The following is a 15,191-nucleotide window of genomic DNA, read 5'->3' as shown; positions in this document are numbered from 1 at the left end:
ATAAGTGACCCAGGTCAACTTCAGCTTCTGGCCAAGATGGACTAACAGGAATGGGATTTACCCTCCCACCTGAGGCAATGAAAAGGTTGTACAAAATATATGAAGCAATCGTTATGGACATCAGACAGCACAGTGATCCTTGAGAGAGGGAGAAAAAATGAAATGAGCCCCGTGAGCGCTTCAGCCTAGTTCCTTGGGAGAGTTTCCAGGATGCAGCACAAAGAAGAGGAACACAGGTGGAGTCCAATAGTCTTTCTGAGCTGGGGAGATGGACCAGGGAGTCCAGGGAGGCCAAGGCAGCTAGACTTTTCAGGGCAGATTACCAGAGAGTGAGATGTGGAGAGAGGAAGGAGGATAGAGAAGAGAGAGAGACAGAGACAGAGATATCCAGAAATCTGCAGAGGGTTCCTTCAAGTTTTCAGCTGAGCACTGGTCAGAGCATGTGTACGAGGAAACTACCTGAGTCTAGAGAAGCAACCAAATAAAGGCAGCAGAGGAAACAATCCCTGGAGGTCACACAAGACAAATAATAGTGTTTGTTCCCACTATAGCCAGAATGGCAAACCTCATACATCACGAGGCATCAGATCGAGTGCTCAGAAGGGGATCACCTCAGTAGTGGGGAAAAATTAGCTCTAGACTAATGGATATTCTGGTCCCAACTCACAAAACTGAAAAGCAAGCCTGAAAAGGATTAAACTATTTCCAAGTAACTTAACTGTATCCCAGAACAAAGCTCAAGAATATTTATAGGAATACAAAAATATCCAGCACCTAGCAAGGTAAAATTCACAGTGTCTGCCATTCAGTTCAAAATCACCAGACATGCAAATAATTAGGAAAATATGACCCATAACAAGGAAAACCAATCAATCAATGAAAGCAGACCCAGAATTGACACAGATGTTAGAACAAAGATATTAGCAGACAGACATTAAAACAGTTACTATATGCTCAAGAAAGTAAAAGAAATATTAAGCATGTTACGTAAAGGCATGGAAGATATAAGAAAGATCCAAGTCAATCTTCTAGAAATGAAAATTATAATGTGAAATAAAAAATACCCTGATGGGATTAACATCAGATTAGACACTGAGGAAGAAAACACTAGTGACCTTGAAGATATAATTATAGAGACTCTTCAAAATGAAACACAGAGAAAATAGACTGAGGAAAGAAAAAACGAACAGGGTATCAGTGGATCTGTGAGAAAACTTCTGGGAGTCTAATATATGTGTAATTGGAGTTCCAGGAAAAGGGGGAGGGCAGAAAATATATTTGAAGAAATAATGGCCAAATATATTCCAAATGTGATGAAAACTATAAACCCACATTTCCAAAAAGTTCAATGAAACCCTAGCACAAGAAACTGAATTTCAACAAGGGACATCATAATGAAATTGCTTAAAATCAGTGCTAAATAGAACATCTTAAGAGTGGGCAGTGTGGGGGGAGGGAGAGACATTTTATGACAAAGGAACAAAGGTAAACAATTTCAGCAGACTTTTTTTTTTAAATAAATTTATTTATTTTTGGCTGCATTGGGTCTTCTTTGTTGCATGCGGGCTTTCTCTAGTTGCAGTGAGCAGGGGCTACTCTTCGTTGCAGTGCGCGGGCTTCTCATTGTGGTGGCTTCTCTTGTTGCGGAGCACGGGCTCTAGGCGCATGGGCTTCAGTAGTTGTGGCGCGCAGGCTCTAGAGCGCAGGGTCAGTAGTTGTGGTGCATGGGCTTAGTTGCTCCACGGCATGTGGGATCTTCCCGGACCAGGGCTCGAACCCGTGTCCTCTGCATTGGCAGGCAGATTCTTAACCACTGCGCCACCAGGGAAGCCCCAGACTTCTTTTTAAAAACAATGAAACCAGAAGTCAATGGAGCAATGTAGTTAAAGTACTGAAAGAAGAAACTGTCACCCTTGACTTCTATACCCAACAAAAAATACCTTTCAGAAATTATGGTGAAATGAAAACTTTTTTAGACAAAATGTGAAAAAATTCATCATCAGCAGACCTGCACTATGAGAAATGTTGACATAAGTCCTTCAAGCAGAAGGAAACTTATACTGTTGGGTTGGCCAAAAAGTTCATTTGGGTTTTTCTGTAAGATGGTATGGAAAAACCTGAACGAACTTTTTGGTCAACGCAATATATGGAAGTTTGGATCTACACAAGACAGTTAAGAGCAGTAGAAATGAGATGTTCCAACTAATAAATGAAGAGGGAATGATATAACTAGAATATCACAATTTTAAAATTATTTATTTTTGGCTGCATCAGGTCTTAGTTGCGATGGGCGGGCTCTTCGTTGTGGCAGGCGGGCTCCAGAGCCGGTGGGCTCTGTAGTTGCGGCACTTGGGCTCTCTAGTTGTGGCTCAAGGGCTTAGTTGCCCCGTGGCATGTGGGATCTTAGTTCCCCAACCAGGGATTGAACTCATATCCCCTGCATTAGAAGGCGGTTTCTTAACCACAGGACCACCAGGGAAATCCCAAGAACATCACAGTTTTGAAACCCCTACTGAATTAATGGATCTAGGCAATGAAGAACAATGGCTGATAGTATGACAAAGAGAGACGACCAGGTATTATACACATTGTTAGAGGCACACTTCACCACCTTTGTGCTATCAAAAAACAAAAACAAAAAGATAATAATAAACCTGAATCTAGCCTCGAGATCTAACTACCAATTTACAAGATATCTAAGGGGAAGAGAAACATGTTAAATGACGCCACTGTGTTTTAATTAAAAAAAAAAATCTAGGGGCTTCCCTGGTGGCGCAGTGGTTGAGAGTCCGCCTGCCGATGCCGGGGACGCAGGTTCGTGCCCTGGTCCGGGAAGATCCCACATGCCGCGGAGCGGCTGGGCCCGTGAGCCGTGGCCGCTGAGCCTGCGCATCCGGAGCCTGTGCTCCACAATGGGAGAGGCCACAACAGTGAGAGGCCCGCGTACCGCAAAAAAAAAAAAAAAAAATCTAGGCTTGGGAAATTCTGTAGGATAAACAATCAGATTGTTTTCATCAACAGAGAGATTGACATTTACTTGGATGGGGAGCTACGAACTACAAGAGACTTAAGAGCCACATCAGAGCCACGTCAACAGTCACAAGGTACGGACCTTTGATTCCTAATTCAGACTAACGAAAAAGGGACAAAAAAAAAAAAGATAAGACATTTAGGGAAATGCGAACACTGACAGATATATTAAGGAATTACTGGAGGAAAAAAAAAGTTATCCAGGCCGAAGAGAGGAGGAAGATCCCTTCAGTGGGTGGGGACAGCACTGGCGAAGGCATGGCCTCTTAGGGAGAGGGGCAGAGTTGGCATTTACAGGAGAAAAGACTCCTGCTGCATATGCGTCGCGTCCTCTGACCTTTCCCCCGGGCTAGGGCTGGCTGGGGTGCTCTGGTTTCTGATAAAGGAAAATGCAGAATATTGACCTGGAGACTATTTCTGTTGACTTCTTCTGGCCTCCCTGGGTGTAGGGACCACCTGGGGGAAGAAATCTCCTTGAGGGCTTTCAAGGCCACCCTTAGCAACAGGGGACAAGCACCCAGCAGCCTGAGGGAGACAGAGGCTTTGAGCACTTCAGCCTCCTCCCACCTTCTCAGCTCTGCCTGGGGGTAGCAGACCAGGAGAGAGGAGAGAACTGGCATGAAGGAGAGGAAAGAAGAGAGGGAAGGAGAAGAGGGAAGAGAACAAGGAGAGAGAGCTCGGCGTGCACTCAGATGCTTCCAAGAACCAGCTGACTTCAGCCTCTAGACATTAGGTGGAACGCTACCCTCCTCCCCTCGTGCTGCCTGCAGTTCAGTCCAGAGACAAAGCTGCTTGTGAGGAGGGATAAAGGGGATGCTCCAGCCGCAGAGATTAAGGAGTTTGCTCAGGTCGATGGGCAAGTTGAGATGACGAAAGGGCTGAAGGACGAGCCCGGGGCCCTGACCCTGTTTTATCCACCATCACTCAGGGCTGATCTTGTACTCTGTGGTGCCTCTGTCCTGTGGTCCCTTGCTGCACCAAGCGCCCAGTGACAAGTAACAACCAGACTCTTATTAGCCAACATTACTGAGTGCTCACTTTGCCAGGCCCTATTCTAACTGTTTTACATATTAATTCATTTAATCTTCTCAACAACCCTTTGAGGAAGGTACTGTTATTAAACCCATCTAATAGATGAAGTAACTGAGCTCAGAGAGCGAAAGTTGCTTACTTAAGATCACGCAGAGAGTAAGTGGCCTCCCTGTAACTGAACCTAGGAGAGGTCTGGTTGCAGAGCTCGTGCTCTTCACAGACACCCCAACAGCAGTGGTGACTTCGGCACACTCCCCCGGGGCCCCGTCCACGCGCCTCCTTTCCCCCCTGGGCAGCTGAGGCCCAGGGCTGGAATCAAGGCTTCCCGGGGCTCTGAAGGAGGCCTTGGGGCCACCCTGGAAAAGCCACCCTGTGCATAAAAGGCTGGGGGCCCCCCGAAGCTGGGGAAGATCTTGCCCAAAACAAACTGCATGCCTGCCCTAAGCTGTTCTCAGCTGAACAGCCTGGATGCGGGGCTGCTCGGCCCGTGATTCTTATCAGCCGTCCAAGAGAGAAATCTGCACCGTGACATTCTGATCCCAGGGTATGAAGGGGACCTGGGGAAGGGGGCGTGAGGCAGCGCCGTTTCGGGAGGGCTCGGGCCTGGAGGGCCGCCCCGCCCGGCTCTCGGTGGGCAGCTGGGTCTCCTCCCCGCGTTCTGGCAGAACACCCTTGAACGATTTAGCCTGAAATAGCATAAGAACTTCTTTCCCATTTTTTCCAGGCTTTTGGATGAAATTATATTTTACAAATGACTCATTATTATATTTATAGCTTCTCTCCAAATGATTCAAATTGTGGTTTGTCGCCTCCCTGTCTCTCAACTCCCCCCAGCTCGACAGGAAGAAGTGCTGTTTACTGTACGGCCAGGTGTGGCCCCGAGAGCTGCTGGGCCCCCTATAATTACGTGCCCTGAGCCCTGACAGGCACTCGGGCACATGGAGTCACGCGCAGCCTTTGTTCCAGCACGTCGTCGTGGTCGTGGTGGTGGTGGTGGTGGTGGGAGCTCGGGCTCGGAATCCGCCGCTGTAGGAAGTGCTTGTGTGTGCCGGTGGTGGGGGGGGGGGAGTGGGAAGGCTGTTCCCCGGAGGCTGTGACAGAGGGTGCCTTTGTGAGGGCAGAGGCTGGAGGAGCCAGAGCTGCACTTCCTCAGAGCACCCTGTGAGAAGGCTGGGGAGGGGGTGGGATCTGGGCCTAGGACCCCCCCCACGCCGGGCGCTATACTCCTTCCCGTCCCCCAGCCTCCACTGAGGAGCTGAGAGGGTGGCCGATGGAGGAGGTGGCGGCTCAGACATGTCAGGCTGTGCTAGTGTCTGCTTATTGACACTTGACGCTTTCTTGTGAGGAACCACTCTGGCTCTGTGTCAGGAAGGATGGGGGGTGTGCGTCTGGTGCGTGAGTCCCCTCCCCCTTCCAGGCTCCGCGCCCCCATCCCTACCCTTCTACCCTGGCTCCCCCCAGCTCCCAGGAAACTGTGGTCAGGTTAGTGTGAGAGCAGCTTGCTCTTAAACAGGCCACCTTTGAAAGGAAGAGTGGCGAGAAGGCCCCATTTGCACTGACAGTTTATTCCACCAGGTGCCTGTGGGATCAACGTCCCCTTGGTCTGCTCTCCTGCATACTTAGAAAAGTTGAAAGCCCACAGAACGGGACGGAAAGACATTCTGGAACTCACAGTGTTAGTCTCAGAGCCCTCACGACAACCCCCTGTCCCTGGGGTCCTTGGACCTGAGGCGTGGTGACCCACAGACGCCTGTGGCTGGCTGTGGGGTGGGGGCCCTGGGGCCGCAGCAACGACAGGCCGCCCGGGCGCCCGGAAGGCCCAGAGTTGAGAAGGGAAACAGGCCACCCTAGGGGGAGCTGGCTTCTTGGGACACGTCTGCAGACCCCTCCCTGTGCCTCAAGGGAAGAACTGGCTCCTTGATGTTACTGATTCTGCAGCTGAGGGGCAGCGCGGGGCAGGAGGCTGGGCCCCGACCAGGTCGGAGCTTGGAGTTGCACGCAGTCCAAGCCTCGGGCTCTGGTTGTGTCCCCAGCTCGTCCACCAGGGTTCCTTCGGGACTGCTTCCATTTTCACATCTTGGCACCGCCTGAGGGAGTGGGAAGGTGGCTCCGGAGGACGTGCTGTGGGAATGGGTGTGGACGAGCATAACGTAATTATTGGTGAAATCAGTGTGGAGCCTTAACCGGATGACTTCCATCTGGGCTGAGCGGGTCCTTGTGAGGTGTGTGAGGCTGTCCTGAGGAGCGGCCAGGGCCCTAGACGTGGAGGCCTGGGAACCCCTGCCTCTGGGGTGTTCCATGCAGGGGGGAGGGCCCTTGACAAGCCCCTCCTCAGAGGGAAGGGAAGGCTGGGAGAAGGACCAGAAGGGGTCCTGGTGAGGTAGGGGTGGCTGGCAGCAGGAGGAAAGGGAAGAGCCAGGTGTGGACTCCCCTGGGCTGTGGGTGACCTGAACGTCCTCCTTGGGCCTGAGGGACAGAGGGACTCTTGTTGGAGAGGAGTGCTGCCTCCTGCGTCCCGTGTAGAGCTGGGGCTGGCGGGCGTCCGACAGCAGCAAAGCCAGCTGGTGGTCAGACTGAGGGGCAGCCAACTCAGCTAACTGAAGCCACCTTTGGGCCACCTTCTTTGTGGGGTTTGTGGTCCTGTAGCCGCCCTACTTGTGCTGGCACCTTTTGAATATGTGCTCGAGGGGTTCAACTCTCTCTGGCCTTTCGCGTACCCCTCCCCCAACTCTGCCCCTGCTTGGAACCCCACTGCACGCCTGGTGGAGGTGACGCGATGGGCAGTCTGTGGGCAAAGCTGGATCCCAGGTCTGCATTAAGAGCGAATCGTGGAGAAGATGTGTCTTGACAAAATGGGCTTTCATGGCGGAGATCAGACTGGGAAGGACTCGGCTTCATTCCACCTCTGATGAGGATGATGGTTTAGGGTGTTGGTGGAAGATCAAAGTTATTATCTTTAGGTCGTATTTATGGAGTGATTTACTGTCTACCTCCCTATTTTCAGGCAGCAACTTCCTTCTAATGTTTGAGATGTTTCTAGTTTGACAAAGTGAAATTAGAGATGATGAAACCAACTTGCATGCACTCCTCAAACTGTGTTCACATCCATTATCTCATGCGGGGCGGCCTGTTCCCTTCTCCATTTCCTTTATAAGGATATTGAGATACAGAGACTAGATCATTTGCCCAAGAGCACACAGCTAGTTACTGACTAGGTTTAGAGCCAAGGTCTGAATACTCCTTTTCCAGTGATGTCTCCTCTGTGGTCCTTCTGCTTTCCATCAATTTGAAAAGGGAGCAGAAGCCTACAGCCATGTAGGTGGGGTCAGCAGAGAGATGACTGAGAGCAGGTGAGGGTGCCTGGAACTCTGTGACAGGTGTTCACAGAGCTGCTGAGATCCAAGGTGGCAGAGGGAAGAGCCCCCATTTGTTGAATTAACTGCAAGTCTCTCTTAGGGTCAGAGTGAATGTTGCTGACATTACGTTTTTACTGTGGTAAAGTAGGCATCATATAAAATTTCCTACTTTTACCACTCTTAAGTTTACAGTGCAGTGACATTAAGTATATTTACACTGTTGGGCAACCATCACCACCATCCGTCTTCAAAAACTTTTCCATCTTCCCAGACTGAAACTCATACCCACTGAACAATAACTCCCCATTCTCCCCTCTCCCCAGACCCTGGCAGCCACTATTCTACTTTCTGTCTCTAGGAATTTGAGTACTCTAGGGACCTCGTGTAAGTGGAATCATACAGTATTTGTCCTTTTGTGTCTGTCTTACGTTGACTTATTTTTTATTGGATCATCATTTTTAACTACAACTGGGATACTGATTAGCAGTGCTCCATGCCCATAAAGGGGTAAAAAAAAAAGAGAGAAAAAGAGAGAGAGAGAGAGAACAAAAGTGATTTGGGGTGAATTTCTCAACTGGGAGGGGTACCAGATGTAAGGGGGCGGTGGTGGGGAGTGGAGAAGGAGAAAGTGTTACATAGAAAAAAATGGCGCGCTTTATCATTCCAGGGGAGGGGTGCATCCCTCCTGGAGATAGATGCCTCTTTTTTGAGGATTATGAACCCTGATGGAGAAGCCGCTTTGTCTGGTGAGAACAGTGTGCCCCTCTGGGCATGCTGAAGGCAAGACAAATTGTTGTGTGAGAGAAATCCACAGGAACTTGGAGTTTGGATAGAAGGGTCTAGAGGAGAAGAGAGAGGTTGGAGAAGATAGTATAAGTTGGGACTTAGGAAATAGTGAGAAATATTTCAAGGCTGGGAGATGGTGGATCTGGAGAGTAATGTCTACTAGTAGATTTGAACGTGCTTACTGTGATTCCCCTCCATTTCCCCAAACTTTAAGTAAATGTCTACTACTGTGCCCATTAGCCTGGTGGGAGTTGGAGGGGTGGCTGGTGGGGAAGCGGGAAGGGGGCATTGCACGGGTGATAGAGGGGTGCTGGGGGAGCACGGCAGCTACAGGAGGTGAGATGCAGAAGGAGGGGAGAGGCGGACAAGCAGGAAATAGAGCCAGAGGTTGCCAGAGGAAGCATTAACCTTCTGAGGGTCCTGCGCACACGGTCCGTGATGGAGGCAAGAGGCCAGAGGGACTGTGAGGCTGAGGGGGGCGACACAGTGATGGGGTCCCCATAGTTGGGATGGGGCTCAAGTCGTTTCTTGAATATTAGGGGCAGGCATTCCAGTTAGATAGCCTGAAGGAATGAGTGGCTGTGGATTTCTCTTCTTGGAGACCTTCTGGCAAAATCTAGACAGGGCACAGCCTGGTTCATTAGGAAGCAGAGGCTCTCTGTGGTCCCATCAGCTAAGCTCACTGCCTCCAGGATGTCCAGATTCACGGGGAAGAGAACTGTTTTTCTGAGAGATGGAGATGGGGCTAGAGCCAAACCCAAGCCCAGAACATGTCTTGAGCTTTCAAAACACCCTTCTCTTTAAAATCGTCTGAAAGCAGAGATCTGGGGCCGTGACTGTCTCTGTTGGAGACAGATGTTTTTGGGAACTTCCAGACATAGCAGGAGCCCAACGAGAGGGTCTGGCTGCTCCCACCCAGAGATCCCAGAGGAATCTGGCATGGAAGGCGAGCTTCGTGTCACCGGGAACGTTGGAGATTCCCTCACCAGGTCCTGGGCTAAGTGTGGGCCGGGGATGGAGCCCTGCCTGGAATTACTGATGCATCCAGAGATCTCAGGACCAGCCTGCATGGTGGAGGTGGGGCCGACCGAGGACACTTCCCTCTGGTCCTCTCCAGCCTTGGCCCAGAGAACCAAGGCTCAGGGCTTGACTAGCTGGATCCCATTTTGGTCCCAGCCCAGCATCCCTTCGTTAGCTGGGTCCTGGGGAAAAGGGCTCGGCTTGGCTCACACTTGAGGAGGTTTGCCAAATGTGTTAGTTGCCACTAAAAGCTTGTAAACTGGGGTGCAGGGTGCTGAGGGGCCTGGGCTGGCCCGAGGATGTGCCGTTTAGAAGTTCCAGAAGTTCCCTGCAGGTTGGGAGGGAGGAATGTCGCTGCAGAATCACAGGCAAGCCTGTCCTGGGGCCGGGCCAGCTTTCCCTTTGATGGGCCCCTCTGCTCTGGGGGAGCTGTGTGTTCCTTTCTACTCAGGCAGCTTGGGAAAGACCAGAGGCCCTTTCAGGGAAAGGAGAAAGAGGGAAAACAGGCCTGAAAACACTGCAGTGAAAGCCTAATTCTGAGCTTCAGCTGCGGACCCAGGCCCAGGGCACAGATGCATTTTCTACTCCGTTATGAGAATGTGGATGGGTTCTGAAATCGGTTGTTTAGGGGAACTGCAGAGCCTCAGAGCTTCGGTGCTAGAAGGGTGTTGAAGACCAGCTAGTACAGCCCCCTCATTTTGCTGGGAGGCTAATTTGAAACAGAATGGAATTTGGCAGGGGCTGGGATGCCTTTTTTCTTCTGAGGCCCCGTTTCCTGAAAGAGACAGTGTCGGAGATGAGTTGATTTCACTCATTCACTCATTGGCCTCCTTGGTGCATTAAAAAAAAACAAAAACAAAAACAAACAAACAAACAAAACAGCCCTCAGAGGTCCAGATCTGGCTTCTTTGAAACTAACAGAGTTTGTGGCTTCCAGGGAGTTTTCAGTTTGGAGCCATCATTTCTGTTTGTTCATTAAATTGTTTGTTCACCACAGGCTTCTTGCCAGATCTCCTTTTGCACGTTATCAGGCTGTGCTTGTGAATGGCCCAGGGAAGCCAGAAACCGAACTCAGGAAAGGACTGGAATGAGGCAGGGGCTGGTAGGATCTGGGTGGGGGTTGGAAGATGGAGGTTGACAGGCCTGTGGTTAAGGGTGGAGGTCTGAGCACCCTCAACGAGGAGCCTTACAGCAACAGAAGAGACCTTGGCGCCGCATCTGCGCGGGGCTGGACGCTGGGGCCGCCTGTGGAAGCAGAGAGGCTGCCTTAAGAAGATGGCAGCTGGATTAATAAGGGAGGGCTCTGAGGATAGGCAGGCCTGTGGCACAGGAAGCTTAGGAAAGAGGAGACCTGGATGGGGGACAGCCGGCTCTATCAGAAAAAGAGCAAAGAAAGAGAGAGAGTAAGGGGCACGGAATGAAGTGGGGCCTGAACTGATTATAAGTTGTGGGAGGGGCCCAGGAGGCTGCCAACTTTGATCTCACTTTCTGGACAGGCGTTTGGGTTATTTCTTATACCCACCACCCAATCACCAGAGAGCTATCACCTTCTGATATAAGAAGCTCTTGGCAGACAAGTGAGACATATGCAGCTGGAATTGGGGGCAATACAAGCTGGGTGTGGGCTGGGGAGGGGACATACACATGCTGGTGGAGGAGAGGAAAGTCTTTCAAAGGCTCCTGTCTGGGGAGGCCAGTGGGGGAGGAGAAAGTCAGGGCTCAGGGCAGGGGCATTGTGTGTGCTGTTCCCATGGTCCCCCTGTGCCCGGCTCAGGGCCAGGCACCCAGAAGGTACTTACTGAATAACTGAATGAATGAAGTTGGTATCTGTCCGAACGCATGGAGTGCTGTTCTCTTGAATCCCTATGTTAACTACTATTTTTCTTCTTCAGGATTTAAAGAATAATCAAGAATATTTGCCTAACCTGAGCCTTCTCCTTCAGGAAGGATCTTACCATTGGTGTGGCAGAGGGCATTAGGCACTGTTCTGGAAACTATCTCAGCATAAAGACCCTCCATTTGGGGAGGGAGGGGAGACAGGAGGAGGGCCAGAATGACCTCTCAGGGTCCAGCTGGCTCTGTGGGATACAGAGGGTGGACTGAAATTCGCCACGCTGTGCTGGTGATGCGGAGGTCATCGCACGGTGATGCATTAGCAACTTTGGTAATTGCATCATGTTTTTCTCCATGTGACAGCGCCTGGCTTGTGCCTCGTCCCCAGCAGATAACCAGTGGGGGAAAATAAAATGGAACTCAAATCTTTTCTCTGACAAGGTTTAACTCCTGGAACTGGTTACTCTGAGAAACCATGGGTCACCTTCCTTGGACAATTTCAGGGCCCATTACTGTGGTTTAGGGAAAAGACACGGCACTGAGAGAGAGATTTCCTCCCCTCCCAGCTCTATGCCTTGCGGGAGGCTCTCATCCCCCAACTTCGCTTGGGCTTGGTTTTGGAAGTGATGGGTAATCGTCTCCTGCTGTAAGCATTTCCTGGAAGGGCTTGGTATAGTGTTCCTCCAGAGACAGGGGGATGGCTGAGATGACCTCTCCAAGTCTTGCCCACTCTACAGTTTCTGCATCTCAGGAGGATCTAAGCATTTCCTTTCCTTCATAAGTTGTCAGAGTTAACTCCACGTGGGCGTGGGCCTGGGCTCCTTGTAGCTACACCACCCTCCCTCTAATATTTAAAAGATCTGTGCTGGTTCTTAGGGCCTTAAAATCATCGATTTATTTTCCTTGGCTCTGCCTGAAAAGGCCACATCGGTCTTTTTTTTTTTTTTTTTTTTTTTCCTGAAAGCTAGGTCCTCTGGGCTAAACACAACCGCCTCTCAGCTCTAGAAATGGCTGGTTTTCATCATGCCCTTTCCCGATCAAGTTATTTCTTAAATTGCATTCCCCCCTGCTGGGTGTTCCGGGACACAGGAGCCAGTCCGTGGGGGCCCCTGGTGTTTCTTTCTCCCGGAGTACTTGAGGGAGAGCCTGTTTCTCTGTCGCACACTTTGGCCCGAAGGGGGCAGGCGGCCCCCGGCCCTGGGCAGGGGATGCTCGGGCGGCGCGGTCGCGGGCAGCTGCGACCCGGGGCGCAGACCGCGGGGCCGGGTAGGGGCGTCTCCAGCGCTCCTGAACGTGACCCACCGCCAGAACGCTGGGGAGCAAACCGCTGTGCCCCGAGGCCGAACACCGCCCTCCGCCGGCGTCTGGGGCCACCGGGCAAGCGCCGCAGGAATGAGGCACCGTGGACCGAGGCCCTTCTCGGTCACGGCCGCGCCCCGGCTCGCGGGGCTCCGGCGCTCAGAGAGGCTCGGGGCGCCCCCTGGCCCGCCCGCCTGGCTCCCTCCCCTCCAGCCCAGCCCGGCGGCCTGGGCCCCTATGGGAAGGGCTGGAGGCGACACCGGGAGGGGGCCGGTGGAGGAGGGAGCGTTCCTGCAAATCACATGATTTTCCCGCTTATATAAATCACAGCTTGTTTTTCTCAACTGGCTGCAGACTTAAAGGTGCAGTGTCTTCTTTCTCTCCCAAGGGCAGGGATGCCCCGGGGTGTTTCTGACGGCCCCGAGCTGGCTGGAGGTGGCTTCACTAATGAGAGCGTCAGGGTTTAGGGAGTCCCCCACTCCCATCCCACCCCCACCCCATACTCGGGGATGTTTCCTTTTAGCTGGAGACCAGGGAAGGACATGGAAGTATGATCACCAAAGGAAGCAGAGTCAACCCGGGTTGGCGGCGTGGGTCAGAGACCTCTCTGGAGACCAGCTGCCCCTGAAAGCTGCTGGCGCCCTGGATGCCCCTGGGGAGCCCTCAGCCGAGGGGTCAACATGAAACTGTCCTGTGGGAGATCTGCTGTGGCCAAAATCAGGCTTCCAAGGCTGACACTTGTTATTCTGACCAGTCCTGGCTATTTGTTTGAGGCCAATGTATGTGGGAAGAAAAAGGAAATCAACACGTGTTGAGCACCTACTATCTAAGTATTAGGCACCGCAGGGAGAAACCTACTAGACCCATTAGACGGTCTTCTTCAAGTGGTTTATACTGTTTGGGGGTGATGAGATAGAGACTTGTGAGAGATTACATAGCACTAGCATGTTTCAAAGCCTGTTCCAGGCTAAATAGAAGAGTTACAAGGCAGTACATAATTACTGCCTGATGAACAGTACAGATAATGAGTCTTGCAGGCTTTGAGGGGAGGGCTGGCAGGCCTGAACTCAGAGGTGGCAGGAGGGAGGAGGGGACAGCCTCCTGGGGGCACTGGGGCCACAAGTGGGGAGGAGAGGGGAGGAAAGGAGCTTGGTGTTGGAGGGGTGTGTGCAGCAAGCAATCCTTTGCTAAACTGTGGAACAGAGGAGTGGAGGATGGGGCTGGAGGCTGGAAAGACACGGGGCCAGATGCAGGCAGCCTAGGGAGCAGGGCTGAGCGCGGACCCGATTTGATGAAGGCAGCCTGGCATCCAGTGAAGGTGAAGGGCAGGTACGAGGTGTGATGTTTCTGGCGGCAGTGTAGAGGTGAACTGAAAACCCTGAGGGAACCAGCTGGAGGCTTCTGCGGGGACCAGGCAGACGGAAGGTTCACAGTGCTAGGCTGTGAAGAGAAAAAGTAGAAACGAAAAGTGAAGGGTAAGAGAGATTTTGAAGAAAGAATTGAGATCATTGAGGGGTTGTGTATATGCAGGAGAAATGACCAAAAGTGATGGTGATTTTGAGCTTGGGATGCTGGGAGGAGGGGGTATGTGAGTGGTGAGGTGAAGAGCTCCTTTTAGAAATGTTGGGTTTGTAAGGGGAGTGGATCTTAACTGGGAGCTGTCCAAGGGGCTGGAAATCAGAACAGAGGATCTGCACGGAGATGACCCAAGGGGTGAAATGACCCAAGATTGTTTTTTTAATCAATTTATTTTATTTTTGCTGTGTTGGGTCTTGGTTTCTGTGCGAGGGCTTTCTCTAGTTGTGGCAAGCGGGGGCCACTCTTCATCGAGGTGCGCGGGCCTCTCACTATCGCGGCCTCTCTTGTTGCGGAGCACAGGCTCCAGACATGCAGGCTCAGTAGCTGTGGCTCACGGGCCTAGTTGCTCCGCGGCATGTGGGATCCTCCCAGACCAGGGCTCGAACCCGTGTCCCCTGCATTGGCAGGCAGATTCTCAACCACTGCGCCACCAGGGAAGCCCTGACCCAAGATTTTAAAGGGAGATAACAGAAAGGGAGAAGGAGACCCAGGGCCTGGGAACACCCACGTTTAGGGGGAGGAGCCAGTGGGGAGGCTGTGGAGGAACATGCAGCCTCAGTGAGTCGTGTCTCTGCCTCACCTTGGCTACGTTGTTGATTCTCTCTGATCTGTAAAATGGGAGAAGCACACCTGTTAATCATATTCTGTGCAGATTACGGGAAACACATGAAGCCTGTTGCACACTGCACGGTGTTTGGCACATAACACGCGCTTAATCCCAGTGTCCTCCCTCTCTGCACTGCCCTTCCCACCTCACTCCCCGCACCCCCATTTCATTTAAGTGAACACTCGAACAGAGCCTCTCCCTTCTTAAATTGTAACTGAACTGTTGTTGCTGTTGTTTTTCTTCTTACCCAAGTCGCCTTCATCTTCTTCTCCTTCTAGAAGAAACAGTCTTTGCGTGACTGATTATTTGAACCGGAGATACCCTCCGTTATAAAGGAAGGAAATAATCCATTTGTTTCCTAAGGATCTCTTAGCTGAAGATGGCTGTTACCTCATTTGATCCTTCCAAGCTGCCCTGCAAGGTTCGGGAGGGCGGTTATTGTCAGGCCTTTTTGTCCCCCTGAAAAATGGAAGAAAGCTTGTAAAAGGTTTGATTCTTATGTTTGAGAACCAACCACGTGTCTAGCGGTACCCTCGAGTTCAAAGATTTCCACACTTTGGAAATCTTTTCAGCCCTTTATTTTTTGGAAATAAATTTTACCAGGAGTCAAATCAGATACAGGCAACCGAGTTCTGGTTTCAGTGGAATCA

At 51.4% G+C, this 15,191-nt stretch overlaps 1 protein-coding gene across 7 annotated transcripts in view; it reads left to right on the top strand.

Moving 5' to 3' along the window:
* Positions 1-15,191, top strand: part of ATP23 (ATP23 metallopeptidase and ATP synthase assembly factor homolog) — a 96,628-nt gene that overhangs the window by 24,390 nt on the left and 57,047 nt on the right. For 6 of the 7 annotated variants that reach the window (XM_079936699.1, XM_079936703.1, XM_079936704.1 and 3 more), the window contains one exon: positions 3,022-3,104. The exons of the other annotated variant lie outside the window; for it this stretch is intronic. In XM_079936699.1, the coding sequence (XP_079792825.1) occupies positions 3,022-3,104 (83 nt within the window). The remainder of the gene's footprint in view (positions 1-3,021; positions 3,105-15,191) is intronic. 7 annotated transcript variants of the gene reach the window in all.

This window comes from Stenella coeruleoalba (genome assembly GCF_951394435.1).
Source record: "Stenella coeruleoalba genome assembly, chromosome: 11".
Taxonomy (NCBI): domain Eukaryota; kingdom Metazoa; phylum Chordata; class Mammalia; order Artiodactyla; family Delphinidae; genus Stenella; species Stenella coeruleoalba.
The sequence above is the reverse complement of the archived record's forward strand: the minus strand, read 5'-3'. Positions and strand labels throughout refer to the sequence as shown.